This window comes from Pteropus alecto, unplaced genomic scaffold (genome assembly GCF_000325575.1).
Source record: "Pteropus alecto unplaced genomic scaffold, ASM32557v1 scaffold45, whole genome shotgun sequence".
Classification (NCBI taxonomy): domain Eukaryota; kingdom Metazoa; phylum Chordata; class Mammalia; order Chiroptera; family Pteropodidae; genus Pteropus; species Pteropus alecto.
In genome coordinates this window covers 17,810,991-17,838,510 of record NW_006442491.1, presented here as the reverse complement: position 1 = coordinate 17,838,510, position 27,520 = coordinate 17,810,991, and the positions used below count along the sequence as shown (strand labels likewise).

General features: G+C 41.5%; 1 protein-coding gene, 1 long non-coding RNA gene and 1 pseudogene across 3 annotated transcripts in view; 2 read left to right on the top strand and 1 right to left on the bottom strand.

Annotated features, from left to right (window-relative positions):
- The window catches only part of LOC107196417, a 46,271-nt gene extending 31,904 nt beyond the window's left edge, over nt 1–14,367 (bottom strand). Inside the window, exon 1 of the long non-coding RNA XR_001517818.2 lies at nt 14,196–14,367. This is a non-coding gene — a long non-coding RNA (uncharacterized LOC107196417). The remainder of the gene's footprint in view (nt 1–14,195) is intronic.
- On the top strand, nt 9,052–9,170 carry LOC112471131 (annotated as a pseudogene).
- Nucleotides 14,368–14,457: 90 nt separating the features above from the next.
- PSMF1 (proteasome inhibitor subunit 1) overlaps nt 14,458–27,520 on the top strand; it is a 31,780-nt gene continuing 18,717 nt past the window's right edge. For both annotated transcript variants that reach the window (XM_015597266.2, XM_006921677.3), the window contains exons 1-3: nt 14,458–14,726; nt 20,701–20,853; nt 22,329–22,411. In XM_015597266.2, coding sequence (XP_015452752.1) covers nt 14,598–14,726; nt 20,701–20,853; nt 22,329–22,411 — 365 coding nt within the window. In that variant the 5' untranslated portion in view covers nt 14,458–14,597. The remainder of the gene's footprint in view (nt 14,727–20,700; nt 20,854–22,328; nt 22,412–27,520) is intronic.

Sequence of the window (27,520 nt, the reverse complement as noted above, 5' to 3'; positions counted from 1 at the left end):
GTTAGAGTTCCATTTTATTCTTTTGCTTATGAATATCCAGTTGTCCCAACATGGTTTGTTGAAAAGACTCTTCTTTCCCCTTTTGAGTTATCTTGGCACCTTTGTCAAAAACCAATTGTCCTTAAATGTGCTGATTTATTTCTAGACTCTCAATTCCATTCCAGGGATCTTTATGTCTGTCCTCATGCCAGTACCATACAATCTTGATTGCTGTAGCATTGTGGTGGATTTTAAAATAGGAAAGTGTCAGTCCTCCAAAATTGTCTGTCTTTTTAGGATTGTTTTTTTACTATTCTTGGTCCCTTCCATTTCCATATGAATTTTAGGATTAGCTTATAAATATCTTCAAAATCATCAGTAAGGATTTTGATAGGGAATCTTTTTGATAGGGAATCTTTTCTTCAGATAAATTTGGGGAGTATTGCCATATTATATCTTCTAATCCATGAACGCTGGATGTGTTTCCATTTATTTAGGTCTTCTTTAATTTCTTTCAATGATGTCTTATAGTTTTCAGTATTTCTTTAAGGACAGGTTTGCTACAACAAATTCTCTGCTTTTATTTATCTGGGACTGTCTTAATTTCTCTTTTATTTTTTAAGGATAGTTTTGCTGGATGTAGAATTGATTGACAGTATTTTTCTTTCAGCACTTTGAATATGTCATCCCACTGCCTTCTGGCCTTCATGATTTCTAATGAGAAATCAGCTGTTAATCTTATCGAGGAGCTCTTATACCTAATGAGTCACTTCTCTCACTGTTTATAGGATTCTTTCTTTGTCTTTGACTTTCCACAGTTTGATTATGCTCTGTCTAGATGTAGATCTCTGAGCTTATCCTACTTGGAGTTTATTGAGCTGCTTAGATGTATAGATTAATGTTTTTTTAGTCGAATAATTTTTTCAAATATTCTCTCTCATTATGCATACAATGTTGTACTTGATGATGTCCCACAAGTCTTTGAGGTTCTGTTCATTTTTTTGTTTGTTTTTTCTCTATTCTTCCGACTGGATAATCTCAATTGACCTAATTTCAAATTTGCTAATTCTTTTTCTGCCTGCTACAACTTGCTGAGCCCCTCTTGTGAATGTTTTATTTTGGGTATGATACTTTTCAACTCAAAATTTTTCATTTGGTTCTTTTTATATAACTTCTATCTCTATGGTAATTCCCTATTTAGTGAGACATCATTGCCACTTTACTTCTTCAGACATGATCTCCTCTTGTTCTTTGTATTCAAAATAGTATATCTAAAGTTTTGGTCTAGTAAATCAATATCTGGGCTTCCTTAGGGATGCTTTCTATTGAGGTTTTTTCTCCTGTGTAAGGACCATATTTTCTTATTTCTTTTCATGTCTCATAATTTTTTCATTGTTGAAAATGGACATTTTGCCTAATATAATGTGGTGACTCTGGAAATCAGATTTTCCCTCAGCCCCAGGGTTTGTCACTGTTGCTGTATGTTGTTGGTATTTGTTTGGTGACTAATTTGTTTTCCGGACTAATTTTGTAAAGTCTATTTTCTCTTGTGTGTATGGCACTGAAATCTCTGTTCAGTTATCTTGGTGGTCAGCTAATGATTGGAAAGAGATTTCTCTAAGTGCCTGGAACTAATAAGTCTTCCAGTCTTTGCTGAGGAGTTCTCTGTGTGGGTTGGGGCACACTCTCAACACTCATCCAGGCAGTTGATAACTGCTTTAGCCTTCACTCTCTGCTTGTGCAGAGCCTTAAGGTTAGCCAGAGGTGAGAGCTTAGGACATTTGCAGATCTTTCCTGTGCATGTGTGCAGCCCTAGGCATGTACTTAGCCCTACACATGTACATGGACTCCTAGATTCCCAGGACTATGATAGAGCTTTTCAAAATTCCTATGGGCGTCTCATTCTTCAGCTTTTCCTTTTAGGCTTTTTGATTAGTCTATTTTTTTCCCCAAATGTTATCTACCACCTCAGGCAGCCACAAAGTTAAACAATTGCCTCTAAATATTTTTGACAAATGCCCCCATGAATAAGGGTAAGCTCCTAGTCAGTTTAAATAAAGACAGCCTTGCAAGTGGGGACTTCTAGGATACCAACAGACAGGCCAAAAAGATGTCAGGTAACCCCTCTGACATCTCTGGAAATGAGACTGTGAGGGAGCTTCAACTCTATTCTCTTCCCTCCAGTGGCTGCTGGGTTGCTAGATATCAAGTCTATCATGGAGTTGGGGGAGGGGGATGGAATAGGGCAAGTTAAAATGCCACAATGGTCACTGTTCTTACTATGATTAGCCCTTTTCCTCGAATAAATGCTCCCTTGATTGCTGCAAGCCTTTAATTTTGAGAATTCTGAAAAGGCATTGATTTTGACAATTTTTCCCCATTTTGTCATTGCTTTATAGAAAAAAAGAATTTTTGGAAATCCTACTGCACCATTTTTGCATTTCTGAACTTTTGGCAGATATCACTTTAATTTTTGTCACAACCCCATGGGACAGGTATTGTTATTATCATTTCTTCCATTTTATAGATGAGCAATCTGAGGCACAGAGAGGTGAAGCAACTTACCCAGGTCACACAGCTAACAACTGGTGGAGCCAAAATTCAAATGCCATTTAATTCTAGAGCTGGAGCGTTCACTCTTTTTTCTCCATAGGATTTAGAAAGAAGCACTGACTTTGGTGTCAAGAATTTTATTCAAGTCCCAGCTTTGCTGCTATCCCATTGCGTGACCCTGGGTATGCTAGTTACTTTCTGCCTCAGTTTCCCCACATGTGAAATAAAGCAGTTGGCTGATATCTTCTAATTTCTCCCAAGATTTTGGTTTTCCCCAGAGCCTGGAGTACCCACCAGTTACTCTCCCACAAAGTTATGACTCCTGGAAGGGGGTCAGGTCTGAGCACTCTTGTTACAGAGAGTACCATGTATACCCAGAGCTCAGCCTTGGTGGGGGTCAGCTGTCAGACTACTCTGGCCCAGCTCAGTTGCCTGGTGACTTTAGGTGACTCCAAAGGAGGCTTTTGCCCACAGGGGCTGTCACTGATGACAGGATCCCTTATCAACTCTCATTGAGCCCAGGCCACTAATTCTCTTTTTGGCTTTTAGTCTGGGCCTCCCAAGGCCAAGGAGGGCCAGAATGGGAAGAGGTGGTCCTTGCTTCATCCCCTTTTATACTACTTCTCCTCCCCACCTCAATCTCCCTTCCCACCAAAGCCTGTGGGAACTCGACTTTCTGTTAGGCCACGGGATAAAGAGCTTTCTTTAAAAAAATTTTTTTCCAAGTCTTTTCCTAATATTTGGCTTTAGGTGACCCTTCTGACATAATCTCCCACCTCTCCATTCCCTCCCTGAGCTCTAGACACACGCACCAGCACACTTCTACCTCAGAGCCTTTGCACTTGCTGTTCCAACTATCTGGGACATCCACCTGGCTTACTTCCTCACCTCTTCATGTCTTTGCTCAAATGTCCCTTGTCAGTGAGACTGTCCCTGCCCTTCCTAGTTAAAATATGCCTGCCTTGCTCCTCCCCTCTTTTTGCCTCCCCATTTCACTTTTTTCTTTAGGACAGAGTAAGCCGATAAACTGCTATTTTACTCAAACCAGTTTGAGTTTTCCTTCCTTTGCAAACCAAGCATTCCTAAGCATTACAGCCTGTGATGACGACTTGACAGCTGAACGCTCTGAAGACAAAGGCCCCTTCCTTGGCCCTACCAAAGGATTTGGCATAGAGCTGGGTGCATCAGATGCTCTGATCCCAAGCAGGACAAACTGCCTTCCTGCTGCAATTTAGCACAGGGATTCTCTAAGATTACAGCTATGTGAAGAATGACAGCTGGGTCACAAATAAGGCAAAGGGAAAACACTGATTCGGATGGAGCTGGCTGGTGTCCCATCCTCACCAACCCAGGGTTTGACCCAGCAGTTGAGAAATATCTTTTCCTTTTTCCTTGTAAAGTCTGGCTGGACCTGGCCCTTCCCATCAGCCTAATGAACAAGGTGTAAACTATGGCAGTTCTGGACGGGCTGAGGTTGGCATGCCAGAGGCTGGACCTCATCCCTGCCACATCTCTGGCAGCTAGTTACCCTGCCACACCCATGCCACTTGCCACCAGGCCATTCCCAGAGTTGCTCTGGCTTGGCCAACTCAGCAGCCATGAAGCTCCAAACAGTGTGGACAAAATAGAAGATGTCGTTGAGAGGTCGGCCGAGCCAACCCTCCTGGAGAGATGGGAAAACTGAGGCCATCAAAGGAAGAGAACTTTTCAAGGTCACACAGGCATTCAACAAAATTATACAGCTTGCGAGACTAGACTGACCTAGGTCTGAACCCAGTGTGAGTTTACTTTCAGAGGATCTTTGAGCAAGTGCCACTATCTTTGTGAGCCTTGGTTCCCTAATCAAAACTTATAAGAGCCTCTCCTTATAGAGTTGTGAGGAGGATGAAATGAGGCAACACTCACAAAACAAGGGGCCTGACTCCACAGCATATGTGGCTCCTATCCTAAAATCTGAGCCCTAAAAAGAAAGAACAGCTTGCTACATATGAAGCCCCATTCTATGCACGCTACATATGAAGCCCCATTCTATATGGCTCCTACCCTAAAATCTGAGCCCTAAAAAGAAAGAACAGCTTGCTACATATGAAGCCCCATTCTATTTCACCTTCATGACGAAGTAATACAACTAGCAATGCCATTTTACAGATAAAGAAATTGAAACTCAGAAAAGTTGAGAAGTGCTGCATTTCCCCAGGATGAAAAGCCTGGGATCTCTGGGCCAAAATGGTCTATAGAGAAAACTATCGCACACCCCTCTGCTGATTCTAGCCCTGTTCATTGTCTTTGAGCTATTTTGTGCCTCTTTGGAAACTGCAGGTAGTTGATAGGTATGCAAACTCTGTCTTGTCTGATACAATTGACTTCCCTCTCCTTATAGAAAAACTGTCTCCATTTATAATTCAATTCCTTTAGTCCATATACATTTGTGCTTTTTCGATTTCTCCTTTGAATCAGTTATAACATCTGCCTGGTTCTCTTCTTGTTTATCAAGTAAAATAAAATCTTTAACGCATGGTCATTTTTTGGTTGGTAAGAGAGTTATGATTTATCTTTTTCTGAAAGATATCTTTTAACAGGGCCCTAGAAATCAATGCCTGATTTTTATGGCAATAGTCATGGAAATCAACCCTTCTATTGCCCCTTGCTCATCTCCAGGGCTCAGGACTCAGCCTTCCATGTGTATTTTCTAGATAATTCTCATACAGGTAGGAAATTAGGGCCCAGAGAGGCAAAGCGACTTAACTAAGGTTATACAGCTAAAGCCAACACTTTCTCCTTCTGGAGAGTGTGTGTGTGTGTGTGTGTGTGTGTGAGTGTGTGTGTGTGTGTTTTTCTGTAGTGTGTGTGTGTGTGTGTGTGTGTGTGTGTGTGTGTGTGTGTGTGTGCGCGCGCGCGTATGTGTGTTCTGACTTCTGTACTAGATTGTGAATCCAGCTTCAGGTTCTCCTAGATTTTTAAATGCCCCCCCTCCACAAAAAAAATGCATTAAAAAATGCCTGGTGCATAATGGGACCCAGGTGGTGCTGGGGATAAAGAGCAGGTTCTAGAAACCTTGGCAAGTCACTCAATCTCAAGGGAGCAAGGCTGCAGCATTACAATTGGTGGTATCTTTAATTCCTTGAAATTCTAAAGAACAGTCCAGGTTTATGTGGTGGCCCACTTCTGTTCCTTCCCAGATCTCTCCACTGAGGAACTTGCCCAAGGTCATACTACTTGTAAGTGATGGAACCAGGACTTGAATCCAGGAAGTATGACCTTGTATGCTGCAGTCAGTTTTCAAGACCTGGACTTAAACCCAAGTTTGTTCTTCTCAACTGTGTGATCCTGGCCAAGTTACTTAACCTCTCTGAGCTACTTAACCGCTCATGAAGTAGTTAAGAAAACTGAATTAGATAATGAAAGCCAAGTGCCAGAGATGCATGGTAAATCCCCAATAAATTGCAGCTGTTGTCCAAGGCCTCATTATCGCAAATAATGAGCTATCACTTAGGAGCCCCTGGCATGTGTCAGGCACTGTGGGAGGCATATTAGTGACATCATCTCCAGAAATCCTCCCAATAACCCCTGGAGAAATACCATCATAATCCTTATTTGAACAATGTAAGTCATTTGCCCAAAGTTACACAGAGAATAAGCAATGAGGCTGCAATGAGGCTGAGATGTAAACCCAGGTTGCTTGACTCCAAGACCTAAACTCTGTACAATTGCTAATTTATTCACTAATTCAACAAGTATTTATTGGGCACCTACTATGTATGCCAGGCACTGTTCTAGGACTTAGAAGGTATGGCTGTGAATCAAACAGACCCAAATACCTGTGCACATGAAGCTCATGTTTTAGTTAGGGGAGCTTCAGGCAAAACTTCTAGCCTTTCAAGGTGAGACTCATTGCCCATCTCACCTGCCTAACCAAGGTGGGGCAAGTGCCTGATAGGGCTTTGGGGCTGGAGCTGGACATAACTGGGGTGGGGGCAGGAGAAAGGATTAGGACCAAGTCTATGAAAAGATGCATACAAAGATATCTATTGAGGGAAGGTAGAGGTTGCAGGAAGGACAATGGCCTCAGAAATGAGAAGAGTTGACCTTCTGTATCCCCTGGGACTTGGGTTTTCTGAGGACTACCTCTCCCTGGGATCAATGATGCCCAGAGCTAAAAGCAGATATTTCCATGAATAAAGATTGTGACTGCATTGAGGGACAGAGCCTGCTGAGGGTCCCCCAGTCCAGGGCTTCCCTGAACCTCCTAGTAGAAGTTTGGATAAAGGAAATATGCACCTCATTTTGCATGGCTGCCCTCAGTGGGCATTTGGGTGGGCCTGGGCGCCCTCTTGTGGCTTCCCTTGTTCACATGGGCCCTCCATGCATCCCTGTGGTTGGAGGGGCTTCCCATGCAAAGATCATTTCTCTCTCCCTAGTCTGGACCCTTTCCCTATTCCTAACCTTTCATAACTCCAGCCAAAGCCTGGAAAATCCCAATCACAGCTTTCTCACCTTTTCCTGCATAGACCTCGAATATAAAGCTTGGGCACCTACAAGCTCTTGTGATGCCATCAGGGGCAGTCGTGTGGTGCTGTAGCACATTGGCATACCATCTGGTTAAAATTCTGCCTTTGTCGGTTAGGAGCAATTATACAATGTTGCTGTGCATTTTATTATTTTAAAAATGAGGGTCATAATAGTATCTGCTTTAAAGAGTTGTGGAGATTAAAGGAAGTAATACTCACTGTCCAATTTGTCTCTTAAAGTCTCAAAACCATCCCTGTTTGCCAACCCCCACCCTGCTCACACACGCACCTTCTAAGCCTCTCTCCAAGACTGCAGGTGCTTGAAGCCTGACATTTTCCAGAAAGACTTTGCCTGCAGGGTTCTGGTTTAGATCCAGCCAACAGGAGGCAGCAGAGACACATCGCTTCTCCAATAGCAGTGGCAGAATCCAGAGTTTCAGGGTTCAGGTTTTGAACACTGCCTCAGGACAAGAGGTAGCTGTGATCATTGCTGGTGCGCTTTCCTGCAATTCTTGCAACTTCCAAACTCTCTGAAAGCTGACTCTAGCCTAATCTTTACATTCCAACTCACCCAGTGATTTTGTAAGCACCAAAATTTTCATATTAAATCCCTTCCTGCTAGATTTGGAGCAACCAGCGTTCTCATTCATTGCCCATGTGAGTATAAAATGGTACAAACACTTGTGAAAACACATTTGGCAGTTTCTTACAAACATACACTACTGCCACGTGACCCAGCAATCTCACTCTAGAAATTTATCCAAGACTAATGAAAACATATGTGCTACACCAAGACATGAATGTTTATGGTAGCATTATTTATAATCATCTCAAACTGGAAATAACCCAAATGTCTATCAAGAAGGGAACAGAGAAGCTGTTCCCCATACAATGGAATATTACTCACGAATAAAAAGGAAGGAACTGATACACAGGACAACATATATGAACTTCAACAATGCTGATGAATAAAAAACTCAGAAACAAACGTATATAGTTTATAAGTCAGCCATTGAGGAGTGCCAGTCTCTCTTCAAGAAAGAAACTGCCAATCAGCTGTGGGGTATGAAGTTCAGCAACAGCTTCCAGCAGTAGTACCTTTGGGATAATGCTGAGGCCATGCTCTTCACAGCAGTCCACCCAGTGACAGGGCACAAAGGGAGTACAGAGGGACACCCTGCCACTTCTGCCCAGCATGGGAGTCTATGGGAATCTTTGTTCCAGGGCTCCATATTAGGCTGGCTGAGACTTTATCAGAACTGCACTGAAGCCTGAGGTTCCTAGGCTCCTAATGTTCCTCTTGCACAGGTGTCAGACCTGCATCATGGTGCGAAAGTCCTCTCTACCTATTACTGTTCCTTCCCCCACCCCGTTTTTACAAGTCTTATCTGTAGTAAACCTCTAGCACTACTAACTCCATCCTGACATCTGCTTTTCAGGGCCCCCAACCAACATACATATTTAATTTTAAGAAATTTCAAGAAGCCAAATTAATCTATAGAGACAGAAAGCAGATCAGTGGTTACCTGGGCCAGATATTGGAGAGACTGGCTGCAGAGAAGCATGAGGAAACATTTTAGAGTGATGTCAATCATCTTGATTGTCATGGTGGTTACACTGGTTTGTACGTTTGTCAAAACTTATCAAAGTGTAAAATTAAAATGGGTGATTTTATTGTATGTAAGTTATACTTCAATAAAAATAATTTTTAAAAAAATCACTGCTTTATAGAAAAATCTAGAGTGTATGGTGGTTATGGGACTGTGTACATTTGTCAAAACAAAATTATACACTAAAAAGGAGGATTCATACTATGTATAAATTATACCATTATGTAAAAATAATGAATTGGGAAACTAATTTTTATTGATTATCATGTGGTTATTACTTAAAAGAGTTTTGTCATATAGATGAGGGAATGCTCCATTGGAGGATTCAAACGTCCTGATTTCAAAATTTACTACAAAGCTACAGTAATCAAAAGAGCCTGGCTAGAATAAAGACAGATATAGTCTATGGCCATGCCGCCCTGAACACACCCAATCCCATCTGATCTCGGAAGCTAAGCAGGGTCAGGCTTGATTAGTACTTGGATGGGAGACCACCTAGAAAGACCAGATGCTGTAGGTGTAAAAATAAATAAAATTAAATAACTAACTAACTAAATAAATAAATAAATAAAGATAGACATAGACATATAACAATGGAACAGAAATAAACCCTATCATATAAGGTCAAATGATTTTTGACAAGGATGCCAAGACCATTCATGGGGAAAGGACAGTCTTTACAACAAATGGTGCTAGGAAAACTGGATATCCACATGCAAAAGAATGAAGATGGACCCCTAACTCACACCATACACAAAAATGAACTCGAAATGGATCAAAGTCCTAAATGTAAGACCTAAAACTATAAAAATGTTAGAAGAAAACATAGGGTAAAAACTTCATGACATTGGATTTGACAGCGATTTCCTAGATCTGACACCAAAAGCACAGGTAACAAATTAAAAATAAGCAACTTGAACTTGACAAAAATTAAAAACTTTTGTACATCTAAGGACACTATCGACAAAGTAAAAAGGCAACCCACAAAGTGAGGGAATATATTTGCAAATCATATATCTGATAGGAGATTAATACACAGAATATACAGAGAACTCTTGAAATTCCACCAGAAATTCAAAAGCTATGAAAGGAACACTACAAAACTGTGATAAAAGAAATCAAAGAAAAATTAACTAAAAGGAGAGATATTCCATGTTCATGGATAGTAAGACTCAATATTTTTAAGATGTCAGGTCTTCTAAACTTGATTTATGAATCTCAGTGAAAATCCCAACAAATTATTTTATGAATATTGACATACTTACTCTAAAGCTTAAATTCAGAAGCAAAAGACCCCGAAGAGTAAATATTATATCGAAGGAGAAGAACAAAGTTAGAGGACTGACATTACCTGACTTCAAAACTTACTATATAGCTACAATAATCAAGACAGCGTGGTATTGGTGAAAGGATAAAGAGATTGATGGAACAGAATAGAGACCTTAGAAATAGACCCAAATAAATATGGTCAACTAATCTTTCACAAAGGAGTAAAGGCATTATAATAAAAAACAATATTCTGGAACAGCTGGACATCCACATGCAAAAAAAAAAAAAAAAAGAATCTGGACACAGACCTCACATCCTTCACAAAATTAACTCAAAATGAATCACAGACCTAAATATAGAATTCAAAACTATAAAGCTCCTAGAAGAAAACATAGGAGAAAATGTAGATGACCTGGGGTATGGTGATGACTTTTTAGTAAATAACAGCTGTTGGCAAGGATGTGGAGAAAGGGGAACACTTGTGCATTGTTGGTGGGAATGTAAAATGGTACAGCCAATGTGGAAAACAGTATGGCGATTCCTCAAAAACTTTAAAATAGAATTACAATTGATTTAGCAATTCTCCTTCCAAAGAATTGAAAGCAGAGTCTTGAACAGATAGTTATTCATCCATGCTCACAGCAGCATTAGTTGCAATAAGCCAAGTGTCCATCAACAGATCAATGAATAAACAAAATGTGATAAATACAGATATAAATATTCCATCGTGGATATATATTGAAATATGGATGGATATACATATAGACAATGAATATTATTAAGCCTTAGAAAGGAAGAAATTCTGACACATGCCACAACATAGATGAACCATGAAGACAATATGCTGTGAAATAAGCCAGTCACAAAAAGACAAATACCATATGATTCCATTTATACAAGGTATCTAGATTAGTCAAAACTTTAGAGACAGAAAGTAGAAGGGTGGTTGCCAGGGACTGGGAGGAGGGAGGAATGGGAAGCTATTGTTTAATGGGTACAGAGTTTCAGTTTTACAAGATAAAAAGAGTTCTGAAGATGGATGGCGTGGTAATCGTAGCACAACAATGTAAATGTACTTAATACTATTCAACTGTACACTTTTAATGGTTAAGACAGTTAAATTTCATATTATCGCAATAAAAAAATCTTTCAAAAAAACAAATGGGGTGATAGTAAAGTTATATTATTTAAAAGAGAGTTATCTCCTCCAGGTGTCAACTATGCTGGGCACCCCACTGACAAGGGGAATGAAAAGTCTTGGGTTCCAGTTAGTATTGAACAATATTAATCATGGAGAGCTTCCTGGAGGAGGTGAAGTGGTCAGACTGATGTTAGGCAAAAGGAACAGAAGGATTCCAGTGGTAAATGATTCTACCTCAGTGCCCGTCTGGGCCCTGGCCTTTTGCTCACCTCTCCACAGTTTCCAGAGAGACAGTTTCCAGGGAGCTTGGAATACTCACATTGCTGTCACTTGGCAACCAGGAACTTGTGGCTACAGCCACCTGCCATGTTCTTTCCATCATCATGGGCCCTCATCTCTGGCATGAGCTCTGCATTGCCCAGGCAGTGGGGGCTTAGCTAGGGAGGCACCTTCCACCTGCTTCCCTTCTTAGCTACTCGCAGGCCACACAGGGACAACTGAGACTTTTGTTGTTACAGGTAAGTTCACAGGAAGTGGTGGATGGACCGGGGCAGATGCAGACACTCTCCAGCCCCAGGGGACCCTCCTATTTGTTCCTATCCATAGAGGACCCTGGAGACCCTGGGGTGCAGGGTTGATGGAACACAGACCTGGCCCTCAGGGGACTCAGCCTAGTGCAAGAAAAAAAGCCCGCCTCATTCTTTCAGTAGACAGATACTAGTGCCTACTCCGTGCTGGCTGCTGAGCCACAAGCTCTCAAAGGTATGGATCACCCTTAGTGGGGATTGGGACATAGCAGATGCCACTATGCCCTGCTCACTCCAGCACTCACCTCTAAGCACCAAAGGCTGCTTTCTCTAAACTCTGCTATTCTCTGCCTGAGGGCTTTTCATGCCCCCAGAAGGAGCCCTCAACCTGTGGCAGACAGGGAGAAATACCCCAGTTCCTTTGCTCAATTGGGACAACTCTGAGACATGTCCTACACTGCCTCCCAGAGTTGCCAGGCAGAACCAAGTTCCAGGTGCCCAGAGGTAACACCTTGGCTTGATCATTTAACACCTATTGGCTGCCTTCCTTTCTTTGTCTCACGTCCCCATTTCCTTATTGCTATTTTCTGGAATCAGCTCCCAAATAAATCACTCAAATCCTCTGGACCCCTAGCCTGAATTAGCTGCGCCCTTAGGCTTGCACAGTCCTCCAAGTGCCTCTGTCATGACAGTTTTCACACTGGGTTACCTTTGTCTAATTTTTATTTTTTTAACACTAGACAGTGAGTTCCATAGTGGCTGGAACTACAGTTTTTTCATCTGGGCCTGGCTCACAGTAGGCACTTAGGAATAAGGCTGCCACTAGGTGGGCACCTTTGTGCAGTACAGACTGTAACACTATCTATGGAAACCCAGCCTGTGGAGGTTTAGTGAATGAATGAATGAATGAATGAATGAATTGGTGGAATTTTCCATAACTGGGGAAGGAAACTGCAAGCAAAAGAGACAGAGCAAGCGAAAGCAGGGATGCCTGAAAGTACTTCTTGGTAGAAAGAGCAAACAGCTTTTTTCCATGGCCACCAGCTTTAGCACCACCCAGAGTGCAGTAAACATGCTTGAACTCCATCTCAAACCTGCTCAGCAAGAATCTCTGCAGGTGGGATTCAAGAATCTGGGCATCCCAGGGGAACTCCAGGAACACAAAATTTGCAGAGATATAGGGCCAGATAACAAAGCGAGTGGTAGACTGCAAAGGGGTGAGTCTAGCCCAGGTGGGTTAATCTCAGGCCAATGATTCATTCGTTCATCATCATTCATTCATTCTGTACATATATATTGAGCCGGGAAGGCATTCACGCATACCTGTGCACAAGACAGACACAGTCCCTGCCCGCTCCCTTGTCAAGTCTAGTAGGAAGACAGTTATTAACCAAACAAACGAATACCTAATATAGAGTCGGGTTATGATAAGTGTCAGGGAAGCCCTCTGCTGAGGCTAGTAGGAGGTGGGGGAAAGGAGTCACTTCAAAAGAAGGAACAACCCATGCTGATGTTTGGGGAAGGAGCACTCCAGGCACAGCCAACAGTACGTGCAAAGGCCTGGAGAACAATGTGTGGAAGAGGGAGAAGGGTAGGAAGCTACGGTAATAGTCCAAGTACAAGATGCTAGAGGATCAGACCAGGATGGAGGCAGTAAGGTGGCAGGAAGTGGTTAGATTCAGAATATATTTTGCGAGTAAAGTTCACTAGCTTTGCTGTTGTATCAGATGGGTGTGAGAGAAGACAGGAGTCAAAATTATTGCAGCCAAGAATGCAGGTGATGAGGGGAGAGCTGGAAGAGATGATGTTAGAAAGAGGTAAGGGGTGGGGGTAGGGGGCACAGACTATATGCAGATTCCTAAAGACCATGGAGAGGACTTTACTTTTCCTTTGAGTGTGATGGGAGCCCCAGGAGGGTTTTGAGTAGAGGAGGGATGTGATCTGACTTGTGTTCTAACAGAATCTCTAGTTGCTGAGTGAAAATAGACTTTAGGGAGGAAGAGATGGAGTAGGGCATTTCAGAGGCTGGTGCAGGCATCCAAATGAGGTATGAAGGTGGCTTGCAGCAGGGTGCTGACATAGATGAGAAACTAAATTTATTTTTGTAAAAACAGTAAGTGGATTTCGAGAAACTTGTCGAAGAAATAGTAGGTGGTAAAAATCATGGAGATAGGCAAAACAAAAAACAAAAAACAAAAACAAAAAAAACAGCGACTGAAATTTGGTAGTGGATCAGGAGCTCCAGCTCTGCGGCTGGCAGCTGTGTCTTTTAGGGAGAAATGGTTTCAACTCTCTGAGCTGGTTTTGTCATCTGCAAAATGGGGATGACAATGGAATATAACTCATAGAATTATTATTAGGGTGATGTAAAGATTTTGGCACAGGATCTAGCACACAATATTTAATAAAACGTGCCATCTCTGCTACTCCGTTCACCCAACTGTAAAATGGGGGTATCGTTAATACTAAACTTAAAGGTTAGGATGCAAAGATTAAATAAACGAATAAAAGAAAAGCTTTTCGAGTAATGTGGCACGTAGCAAGCTCTGTATATGAGCCAATTATTATTATGATGAATATATTTCAGCCATATTTCTTAAACTCTTACCCTACTAGCATAAGCCCATCCCATTCTGTGGGCAGGCAGTCTGGCTCAACGCTCCAGGAGGACGCAACACGCAGCCTGCAGTGGTCTTGCTAGCAACCCGGGAAGAGGTGATTCCAGCTTTGAAGGGCAGCTCGACCAGGAGCCACATTCGCGCGCTGCTGGCGGAACCTTTACGCGTCACGCTCGGGTTTCAGCCCCGGCGCGCTCGCTCAGCTGCCCCGGCCTTTAGAGCTACTTCCGGCAGCCGCGCCCCCACCCCTGGGCGTCTCCATTTTGACGGCGAGCAGAGACGCGGCGGGGACGAGTGGAGTATCGGAGTGGCGTCATCAGTACTCGGAGGGCCAGATCGGCTCACGGCACTTCCTTATTTCCTTCCTTTGTCCGCAGAAGCCGGAGGCGCATATGGCGGGCTTGGAGGTATTGTTTGCGTCGGCGGCGCCGTCTATCACCTGCGCGCAGGACGCGCTCGTCTGCTTCCTGCACTGGGAAGTGGTGACGCACGGCTACTACAGCTTGGGTGCCGGCGACCAGGTAGGTACGCCACGGAGACAGTTCGGGGCCAGGGTGGAGGGGGTAAGGTGTCCTCTGCTCAAACCCATAGGACCGAAGGCCTGGTCTAGAGCGTCTGACCTTTCCCCCTCCCAATTCCGTAACCTCGGGTTCACGACACCAATGGTATGGTAGTCTATGGGTTGGGGTTGTGCTCTACTGTTCCAGCTCAGCCCAAAGCCCCTCACAATACAGCTGACACACGATTGAAAATCCTTGGATGGAAACTCAATTCAGCTCAGCCTAGCAGTCTCCCAGACCAGGATTATGTGGAGCTGGCACCTGACGGGTATAGTTACCCTGTGCATTCCACACCTACCTGAATGAAGTCCACTAAGCTCCTTCGCACGCAGTGGGGGGTGGGGAGCTGTATTCAGTACTGCTCTCATACTGTACTCTAGCCTCCTCCAGATAACTGAATCCAAGCACAGGTATAGGAGTGAGCTTTACCTACTCAGCCCCTGTCAAGGGTCCAGTGCATCCCACTCATCGCTGTCATCCCCAATTCGGGGCTCTGGGAAACAGGCATATACACACATACACCCTGGGTGTTTAAGGGCCAGGTAAGGTTTCCTCCCCACAGCTGTCCTTACAGGACCAGGCCCTCCTGCTCTCCCATCCTCAGGCTCTGCCCCTTGGTGGTGTGGGGGGGCGGGGTAGGGGGGAGCTTGTCATCCCTACAGAGCCTGGGACTTCTGGGCCCAGCCTACCTCACTAATTCATTTCCCTTCTACTCCATCAGAGAAAATATCCTTCCAGCCACAGTCACCATGTACACACACTCACAACTCCAAGCATTCCCCTCACTGTCACTTTCTTCTCACTCTCAGAACCCAGACCAGCCTTGGGGAGCAGGGCACCTCACCCCTTGCATCTTAAGTAAGATTTTAACCTTATTCTCCAACTGCTTCAGTTTTCAAACTCCCTAATCCTTGTCTAGTTTCTCAGATATACATCTATAGTCTTAATTTTTCCTCTCCTGACAAAGAGTTTTAGGGATCCCTCCTCAAAGATGGATTACACATCCTGAGTACTTGGGGCCAGGTACTCCCTCACCCTAATCCCTTGCCGCTCCATTCCTCTGTTTCTTAGAATTAGTGACCAAGACCACCCTCTCATTCTCTGCCCTCAGCAATAGAAATCAGAAACACAAGAACTCATAGATTTCTGTCTTTTCTTCTTTTTTCCCCCTAGACCTCAAGTTTCTCATTGAGACTTCAGATATACACTCAGCACCCCCCTTCCCCACCTCCAGGCTCACACTTAATCCCTTGTGTGGTCTATGAGACTGAAGATAAAGCTGGAAAAGAAGGGCCAGTCTTTCACATATACACACCTGGAAACAGGAACCATTTCTTCCCCCCGGATGCCTCTGTTCCTGGCCTTTCTAGTCACCCTGCACTCTGCCCACTTACCTTGCCTTTCATTATTTTAGACTCTGCGACCAAGTAGAGACAAGGCCCCCATTCACAAGTGGCAGGCTTCCCCTATCAGTGTATAGCCTCCCCAACAGAAATCTTATGTCTACGCACTTGCCCCAGTCCAGCTTTCTAATATTTAACAACTCTTTCACTTGCCCCAGTCATTTTATTTTACTTTTTCCTGGGAAGTTCTCCCAGGAACCCGTAGGATGTGCAGGGGACAGTGGAATGGGAGAGGGGAATAAGATTGGGTCCTGACATTGGAGCTTCCCATCACCCCTTGCACTGTCCTTCAGATCTGACACGTCTGTTCTATTCTCTGCCCCTCTTCACATATTTCACTCACCTTATATACTTCCAGCGAGCGACTACTATTCAGACACACTGTCAGAACCTCTTCCTCTGGGAACAGGAACGCGTTACACAGGGCCTGCTTGACTCCTTTCTTTTCTCCCCATTCTACAGATCCATATCAACACTACAAATCTACACCCACCACTCATTCCCTCTCACATCCTGTCAGCGACTCTGTCACTTTGACAGCTTAGGGACATCAGTTCATGTCGGTTATTGCCTCCTTCCAGTCAGCATCATCCCCTTTCCATACTCTGGGCCCAGAAATTTTCAGGTGAAATGTGCAGAAAGAATACGATCTTATTTTAATACTGGTTTTAAAAAATAAATGAAAGATCCTTAACTAATTTCCAAAAGTCCGTCTGGCTCCACTCTGTTCATGGGTTGAGTTCATGCAGACCAGAAAAAGATGCTACCTCCAGACATCATAGGGGAGGCCAGGGAGAGTGGGGATAAGGCTTTTGTAAGGCATTGTCCACTGCCCATATGTCTACCCAAGTGCTAAATCATGTATACCCCTGAAAGAACAGGTGTTTGTGTTGCACACTAGAGTGTATTTTTGCTTCTCTTTGCCCTGTCTTTTAAGTGCCATTCGAGCTCAGGTTGCACCTGTCCTCCTCTCACTTCTGCTGAGTCTACTTTCATTCAGAGTTAAAGCCATTTGGAGAGGCATCTTTCCTATTAATTTATTTAAGAGAAGGTTTAATTTTCTGGCCTGGGACCAGAAGACTCAGCAGAGACCAGTAGTGTCTGCCAACCGCAGAGTATGTGTATGTTGCCTCCTGCTCCCCGCCTTTCTGTGAGTGATAAGAGAGTGAGGAAGGTCCTGAAAGTATATACGTATTTGATCATATAATATTTTGGCAGTTAAATAAAAATTTCAATTGTCTGCTTTTCCCTTTGATTTTGTTTCCTCTGGTACAGGGGAATTGTGTACATAAAACTCGATTAGGAGACCAGTTAAGCCAGCCATTGGCTTCAATAAAAATCCAGTATTTAAATTTGGATTTCTTTCTTGAAGTCAGCACCATGCTTCATAAGAGCTTTACAGCTCTGTCAGGTGGTTTAGGTGGCAGGGGGAATAGAGGCGGCCATGGACTCAAGGTAGAGAATTTTGTTTTATGTTGTAGGAATCTAAGGATTACAATGAAAGAAAATGCCCAAAATGATGTTAGAGTTTCTTTGGGTGCATTTTAGCCCAGAGGCGCTGCGATGAACTCATGACCACTAAAGAATGTTTCCAGTCTCAGGAGTTTGCCTAAGGGGAAAACTATATTTGCTTTTTGGGAGCCAGTCTGGTAGACCTGGCTGGGAAAAAATTTTCTCCAGAGCAACCAGAAGCTCTGAATGCCAAACCCAGTCTGTGCCTGACTTACTGTCAACTCAAAGTTTTCATTCCAGGAAGTTAAACTACACAACCATTCACTTTGGCTACTTTCCAATTGTAGTTTGCTGGGAGGCCCGATATTTAATGTCAGGGCCTGGAGGGCAGTTGAATGCCATGTTTGGCCTGATATCTCCAGAGCCAGTCTCCTTCAGTCCCACTTGTTTTCCCCATATCAGGGCTGCCCTTGGGCTGGGGAACATTGGTTCCACTGCAGTGAGAAGCACCAGAATTCTCTCTTGTTCTGGAAGCCAGAGGTTATGGGATAATGAACATACCGAATTATCAACATTCCAAGAAAAATGCTGTAGATGGAGGATATAAATATAAATCCAAAGGCCCTTAACAACAAAGACAAGCATGTTATCTAATTCTTGGCTTCCAAAATAAACCTTAAATCCACAAAATTAAACATGTTACAGGAAATTTACCTAGTTGGGGTAACAGGGGAATTTCATTTTAACAGAGTAGTTTGATCAGTTTCACTTTTTTTTTTGTCATTTCTCTGCTTCAGGCTTGTGAATTTCCTTGTCATTCAGCCAAGTTTTAAACCATACCAGTTGCAACATCTTGAATTTCATTTGCGATCTCTTCCCCCATTGGATTCCTAAGTACCAGGGGTGACCAAAGAGGAGGGGCCCACAATTCTCCACTCTTGGCCCCTTGCTGTCCTTGGGGTGTGTAAGGCCTGCGTTTCTGGACCTGTCTTTTGCCCTTGTTCTTTATGTTTGGTTCCACTTCTCTCCCACTACAGTCTCATGAATACAAATTTCCCACTCCACTTCTTCCATATATAGCTATGTAAATATTCATCCAAAAAAAAATAGATTTTTTTTTGTTTTTTAAACTTTTTACATAAAAAATACTCAGCTATAAATCTCATTCTTTTCTTAACTTTTCTTTAAGTCATATTTTTTTACTTTTATCTGTAATGCTATAATTAGACCCAGTTTGTTCCTTCTCACTGCTATATTATATTCCTCTGTGAGCATATTTTGCATTTTACCTCCACTTTGATGTCCGTGACAAGGTCGTGATGAAATCCCTTGTTATGTCCTCTGTGCATAGTTTCTTCCTGGATTGGAGAGTCATGGTGCATCAGCTCATCCTATTGCACTAAATCCTGCCAGATTGCTCTCCTGAGTGGCTCTAAGAGTTTAAATGGCCACCATTCTCCCCACACCTACATAAACACCTGGCAAAAATAGAAAAATGGGTAATACCAGTCTGATGGGTATAACATGGTATCTCATTATTTCAACCTGCGCTCCTCTGAGTGCTGGTCAAGTTGAACAACCCTTTATACACCATTAGCCGCTCTTACCTTTTGTTTGTTCATATCTTTTGCCAGTTTTTCAAGTGGGTTCCCAACTTTTATTGTTAATTTCCTAGGCATTCCTTTTATGTGCTAGTTATTAATTCTTTCCATTTGTACCCGTGGCAAATATCTCATCCAGCCTGAGGCTGCTTATTAACTTTGTTGTGTCTCTTGTTGAACATAAGCTTTAAATTATGAAAGGTCTCAAAGATAGCACTTTTATTCTTTTGTCAATCTTGTTTAAGAAATATTTTCCCACCTGGAAATCACTATATTAATTTTTACTGTAGAAATAGTTTGAGAACTAGTTCTAAAACTTTAGTGTATAAAAGGAAAGTCCTAGGATTACTAATTAAAAAAAGGAAAACATTACAACTCAGAGTGATGCATTTTTACAAACCCTAGTTAGCAGAAATTTAAATATTGGACAACAGCAATGTTGCTGACTGCATGGAACATCAAGAACTCTTATACATTTCTGATGGGAGTATAAATCTATACCAGACATACTGTATAGAAATTCATCCACATGTGTACGAGGAGATGTGTACAGGATGTTCACAGTGGCAGTTTTTATAATAGCTAAACTGTATACACTCCAAATATCAAAAAGTGAGAATGTCATTTGCAACATGTTCATACAATGGTATGCTGTATAGCTGTGAACTGTATAAGCAATGTAATGCAATATAGTGAATCAACTATAGTTAAATGCATTGACGTGGATGAAGCTCAGAAAATTTGAATGAAAAAAGCAAGTGATAAAAGTGATGCAATTTGTATAAAATTAAAAAACATTAGGGTTGTGTTTGTAGTAATATAACTACAAGGAGAGTAAATAATATTTTAGAAATACTGAGTGGTAATTACCCATTAGGGAGAAGAGGGAGCTTCATTGGATGTATGCTACTCAAGGCTTTAGTGTTTTGGCATTGTTCTATTTCTTAAGCTGGTGGTAGATACATAGGTGTGCATCTTGTAATTCTTTTGTATCTTGTACATACGCTAATTTTATATGAAAATTAATAATTTTTGTTAAACCATTATAATAGTCTGAAGGGGGGAGTGCATTAAAATCTGTATTTTTCATCAACACTTCAGTGATTCTATTGCCAATGGCCCAAGTTTCAAACTTTGAAAAACACTGCCTTGGAATTTCACAGTAGCCCTTCAGATGATTTGCCTTACTCTTGGCCAGGGGATGGTGAGGAAATTATTATTGAACAAGGCAACAGGTTCTTGACAGGTTCCACTGCAGTGCCACAGAGGCAGTCAGAGGTGAGAGAGGATCAAGAGCAGGAGTCTAGGGACCTGGGTCCCAGACTTCTAACTTGGTATAGGGCCTTGGACTTTTTTTTTCTTCTGATCTCCATGCCCTCATCTGTGAAGTGAGGAATGGGATTAACTGGTCTATAAGGTCTTTTATAACTCTGTCTTTTGAAGTCCTGACCTTCCTCCTCAACCCTGGTGTCTTCTCAGCCAGGTCCCAGTGATAAGAAATCAGAACTGCTGCCTGCCGAATGGAACAACAATAAAGACCTGTATGTCCTCCGGTATGAGTCTAAGGATGGGTCCAGAAAGCTCCTTGTGAAGGCTGTCACTGTGGAGAATAGCATGATCATCAATGTGCTGGTGAGTCTCTGAGACATGGAAGAGTCTGCTGGTTGGGATGGACATTGGGATCGCCTTTTTGAAACCCATTTAATGCTATGGATGAAGAGCCCTAAATATTTGTGAAGCCTTTACTCATTAATCCTACTTCTGGAACTTTATCCTGAGGCAAGAACACTAAATATAGAAAAGCTTTATGCTCAAAGATTTTCATTGCCTGTTATTATAAAGGAGGAACCTTTCCATCACAGGAGAATGGTTAAGTAAATTAAGATAAATCCATTTAGTGAGAACCTGGGAGGAAAAAACTTACTGTAGCCCCAAGGGGCTACTTTTAGTTCTTTCGATAAGCCTAGCTCTCTGCTGCCCAAAGTCTTTACACTTCTTGTTCCCTATGCTGGAAAGCTCTTTTTTCTTTCCCTCCAGTGGGCCACCACACACACCCCACCCTACATCCTTTCTTTAGCCTGGCTAACTTCCTCTCATTTTTCACTTCCTCAAAAAGTTCAGTACTGTCTAACTATTCTTACTTGCCAGAAAATATCTAAATTGTGCCTCCTTACTTTATTATTTTTTTTCCCTGCCTGATACCACAATATAATTATGTACTTATTTATGTTTTAGGTTAATGTTTGTATTCTGCCACTGGACTATAAGTACCATGAGAGGAAAGGCTCTCTTTTTAAGTTTTATCATGATCACGTGTGTTCATATAAAAGTATCATGCAGTCTGTATTATACTGTATCTGGCTTTTTCTATTTTAATATGTTTTAGAGGTCTTTACATGGGAATGCATGTAGATATTATACTTTACTCATTTTAACTACTATGCAGAATACCATAATATCACAATTTATCTCTTTCTTTTTTGATGACTGTTTAGCTCTTGTATGAAACAAAGTTCTTAGTTATAGACAACAAACTCGCCTTATAGTAGTTTTAAACAGATTGGATTTATTAAAAGAACTGGGATAGCTCATTGAATCATTGGAAGGTCTGGAAAAACAGGTTCAAGGCTGAACTTCCAGGATAGTGCCCCAAACCATGCCATGGAAACCAGTGCTGCTGCCACCATCCTGAGGCATTAGATACTGGCCAATACTGCCAGCCCTGGTGCCCCTTCTCATGAGCCACTGATGCTGTGACCCCCCTCATTAGCAAGATGCCTGTTCGGTGCTTGGCCTGCTTCCTCAAGCTGCCCTCCTCCAAGTCGAAGTTGTGCATCCAAGTAGCACCTCAATTTCATGCCTGCACCCAAATTGCAAAAGAGCTTAGAAGTAGATTTTCTGAGCTCTGCCTCAGGAAAACAATATTCCTAAATTAGAGAAGTCCCCAAGCATCAGAAGGGTATTTCCTGTATTAAAATTTGTCCTTATATATGTCCCTTTGTGCACATCTGTTTTTCTTGAGGTTGAATATTGTCACTCTCACGTCACTAATCCACTCATTAAACAAAAAATATTCCCAGTCTTTCATTTTTATTTTTATTTTTTAGGAATATGGCTCACAGCAAGTATCAGACTTGACCTTGAACTTGGATGATTATATCGATTCAGAACACCTGGTTGACTTCCACAGGTACTTCTAAGTGATAGCTTTCCCTGGGAAGAAGAAGAGAGAACCAGTGGCTAGATACCAGGAATGGGGTAGAGGTGTTCAGAGAACTAAGGAAGGTCAACAGAAGGATCTTTCACTTCTGAGCACAGTTATTTCTCAGTTCTTCTGTTTTTAATTTCTTTGAAGAGAAGACTTATGTGAGAAATGCCACATGAAATAAAATCATGTAATCAAGTGTCCACAAGAGCTGCATTGGCTTCAGAATAGAGATGCAGCTGGATCAGTGGGGTCAGTCAGAGTAGGCTCCTGGGAAAAGTGTACCTATCAGGTCTCCACTCCACCCCTAACTTTAAAAAAAAAAAATTCATTTAATTTTTTTAGAGCAGTTTTAGGTTCCCAGCAAAACTAAACAAGTGCAGAGATCTCACGTACCTCTTGCACCCCCTCTACACACATATATGTATAGCCTCCTTCACTGTCAACATCCCACTATCAGCACACCAAAGTGGTACCTTTTTTTTTAAATGGGTGAACCTATATTGACACATTATTACCCAAAGTCCAGTTTACTGTAGGGTTCATTCTTGGTGGTGTTGGACTATGTTTAGGTTTGTAAGAAACTGACAAACGGTCTTTCAGAGTGCTTGTACCATTTTGTGTTCCCACCAGCAGTGAATGAGAGTTCCTGTTGCTCCACATCCTTATCAGCATTTGGTGGCGGTAGTGTTTCAGATTTTGGCCATTCTAATAGCTGTGTAGTGGTATCTTGTTTTAATTTGCAGTTCCCTTATGGCATACGGTGTTGAGCATATTTTTACATATTTATTTGCCATCTGTATCTTTTTTGGTGAAGTGATTGTTAAGGACTTTGGCCCAGTTTTTATTTGAGTTCTTTTCTTATTGTTGAGTTTTAGGAGTTTTTCGTATATTTTGGATAACAGTCCTTTATTATATATGTGTTTTGTAAATGTTTTCTCCTCGTCGGGCTTGTCTTCTCATTCTCTTGACTTTTTATTTTGAAATTTGCAACTCAGTAGAAGAGATGGTTTGCAAAAATATTACAGTGAACACTCATATAACCCACCACCTAGAGTCACTGATTTTTAAACATTTTGCTACATTGGCCTAATTTTTCTGTATGCTTTTTTGTTCTTGAACCATCTGATTATTATTTCCAGACTTTGTGAACCTTCGCGCCTAAATATTTCAGCATATATTTTTTTTATTTTTACAAGGGCACCCTCTTCTATATCCTTAATACAGTTATCACACTCAGGAAATGTAGCATTAGTACATTGATATAGTCTACGGCCATGCCACCCTGAACATGCCTGATCTTGTCTGATCTCAGAAGCTCAGCAGCCTGGTTAGTACTTGGATGGGAGACCACCTAGGAATACAGGGTGCTGTAGGCTTTAAAAAAAATTAATACAATTTAATATATAGTTCATGTTCTGCAGTCATCCCAGCAGTTTCCTTTTTAGTTAGTTTTTCGGTTTTTGGTTTGAGGTTATTTTTCTTATCTAATCAAGATCACCATTACATTTATTTTCATGCCTCTTTCATGACCTTTAATCTAGAACAGTTTCTTAGACTTTTTTGTGGCATTGTTATTTTTAAAGACTTAAAGTCTCTTGTGTAGAATATTCAGATTTTTTCCTCAAGATCAGATGTATCAGATTACTTACTCATCATTTGATGTAAGTTGAACATTTTCAACATGAATACTATATAAGTGAGGCTGTGTTCTCAGTTTCATATCAGACATGAGATGTCTGTCTCACAGTTGATTTTGTTCAATTTGATCACATGGTAATGACAGTATCTTCTAGCTTTCTCTATAGTAAAGGCATCTCTTTTTCTTTGTGTTTAATAAGTGATCGTGGGAGTATATTAGCAGACTGAATATTCTGCTTTTTGATGGTCTTTTACACAGTGCTTTTAGCATCTATTGATGATTCATGCCTGAATCAGTTATTATTGCGATAATTATAAAACAGCAATTTTCTATGTTTATCATCCTTTCTTCATTTATTATTATTAGTATGGACTCATGGATTCTTTTTTATTCGAAGTTATAGTCCATTTTTGTCATCCTTTGAATGCTCAAGTCATTCCAGAGCTGACCAGTGGAAATCCCTTCACACTGCTTCCTTTGTCCTTTTGGCATGTCCTCATTCTTCTTTGAGTGTTTCCTTACTTTCTGGCACAATAAGGTATTCTGGTCTCACCTTGTACTTCCTTGCCCCTGCCTTGGAATCAGCCATTTTTCTGAAAAGCCATGATTTCTGTTGGTGGGGAATATTATTTAAAAACCAAAATCTGTACCTGAGTGGGCTCGTTAAGACCCAGGATGTCATTGCATCCAGGCTTTGACAGAGAATAGAGCTAGGAAGCTTTTTCCTTAAAGTTATTTTTTCTTAAATTTCAAACTGATACTTTTATTTTTAATCTAACACCATGGGATTCTTATTCTCTTATTCCATCCTGGATTTCTTTTCTGTGGTGAGAACCTTGATGCCTAACAGCATCACTATATTTACTTATTTGTTTATCTTAAAATACACAAATTATTTCGAACTGCGGCATCAGTACCTACCAAGAATAAATCTACTGTTTCAAATACAATTTCTTCCCAGATCTTTTTGTCTTTTGACTGTTTCACACTGAGGATGTATGTTGTCAGATGTATTCAAAAAGTACTTAGATTAATGCTTGTTTTTCCATCAGTGTAATGAAACTATCTGTGTGATATCTAGTTAGGGCCATTTATTTCTACTGTATTCCATTTTAGGGACTTTCCCCGCCATCCTTGTTGACCTCCTCAGAGTTTTAAAGGAAGCCTGGCATCGCTATAAATTCGCTGTCATCAGAACTGCCTCGATACCCTGTTTCATTTAATTGTGTATAATCAGCAGTAACTATTTTGAACTGGCCACTTCTCTCAGACTTCCAAACCACCTACCTCCATCACTCTGGCCACCTCTTTGCTCCTCCCCTCTTCCATGCTACCATTACATAAGGAGATCCCAGCTATCCCAACTTCCACTCCTGCTCATCACCTTGTCGATTTCCCACACAGTAATCAGACCAGCCTTTTTAAAACAGATCAGATCATGGTTAAAACCCTTGCTGGAAATCCTTCAGTGATACTACCTCACATATATTAGAATGGCTACTATAAAACCAGCAATAACAACAAAAATCAGAAAATAACATATATTGGCAAGAATGTGGGGAAATTGGAACCCTTGTATACTATTGGTGGAAATATAAAATGGTATAGCCACTGTAGAAAGTGGTATGATAGTTCCTCAGAAAATTAAATTACTATATGACCCAGCAGTTCTACTTCTGGGCATATATTCAGTAGAATTGAAAGCAGAGTCATAAAGAGATATTTGCACACCCATGTTCATTGAGGTATTATTCTCAATAATGAAAAGGTAGAAGCAACATAGATGTCCATGAATACATGGGACAGATGAATGGTTAAATAAAATGTGGTATATACATACAATGGAATGTTATTCAGCTATAAAAGAGAAGGAAATGCTGACACATGCTACAACAGATGAGCATTGAAGACATTGTGCTAAGGGAAATAAGTTACACAAAAGGACAAATATTGTATGGTTTCATTTATATGAGGTACCTGGAATAATCAAATTCATAGAGTCAGAAAGTAAAATGTGGTTGTCAGGGGCTCAGGGCAAGGGGAAATGGGGCATTATTATTTAATAGGTACAGAAATTCAGTTTTGCAAGATGAAAAACTGGAAATGGGTGGTGGTGATGGTTGCACAGTAATGTGAATGTACTTAAATACAATTAAAACTGGTTACATTGGTACATTAAATTTTTTTTAAATCCAGAAAACCCCCAAAACACTTCAGTGAATTTTCGTTTCTCTGAGGGTAAAAACAAAATCCTTGATAAGGCCTGTAGCCTAGTGCCCAGCCTTTCTAGCCTCATCCTGTGCCACTTGTTCCTTAGTTCCTATGTCTCAGCCAAGGTGTCATGCTCCTCATCTCTTCAGAGTTCTACCCTCTGCCTAGAGTGCTCTCCCCAACTACCTCACACAGCTGACTCTTTCAGTTCCAATTTAAATGTCAACTCCTCAGAGAGATTTCCCTGCCCCCACCCATGTTTAATGTTTCAAAACAGCCTTTTAAGTATTTAATAGGTGGGTATTTTATGATTAACTTATTAGAGTTGGTCTCCCTTACAGTGATCTCCTTGAGGGCAGGGCCTGGATTTTTTGTTTGTTTTGTATTGTTTTGTTTTGCATATAGTGAACAAAGGAATGAAGGAGTGAGGCCAGGCCAGGCTTTGGCAAAGCTGCTCCTCTGGGTGCTGCCCACACTGTGACTCCAGCACACCACTTAAGAAGATAAGGGAAGGATATTTGGAATGTGGTCTCTTTCTTGACATCTTCATTCTAGAATTCCATTGGGAGAGAAATTGACAGATGCTGTGGAAGAACCCAGGCCTGTATTCAGCTGTTCATACTCATTAGGGCATTTGGTCCCCTCAGCAATACTGAGAAAGAAACATTGATGTTTTTTTGAATACATTTGCTGTTAGGGTATTTTGTATGGGGGTGTTTTATTTTGTTTTTTGATTACTGTGAAATGAGGGACACAATAGTACTACCTCAGCATGTTATTCCGGGGATGAAGTGAAATGTCAGCATAGCGCTTTGGGCTGGACTAAAGCTCTTGGTAAACATGCAAAGGCAGAAAAATCTGATCACTAGGAATCATCTCCATGGAAACTGAGGTTCTGAGAGGTAGGGTATGACTGACTGCCTCTTGATCATAAGGGCCCTCCCTCTCTCCTCTTCCATAGTACTAGCAGCACTAAGCTGCCAGTGCTTCTAGTCCTCTTTCCCCATGTGGCCCTCCTTGTTAGGTCATCATGACATGTTTTGTCTGTCTATGATAAGAATTTGTGCCCCTTGATGAGCTAACTGATTTGCTAAGGAGTATAAACCTATTTCTTTCTGCCATGCCCCTTCTACATTAGACAGGATGACAAGCTGTCTTGCGGTACCAAAATGGCAGTTCTACTAAGACTTAGAAATTGTGTGAGAACTTTTCTCTCAAGAGTTGGCAGTTTTTGAATCAGA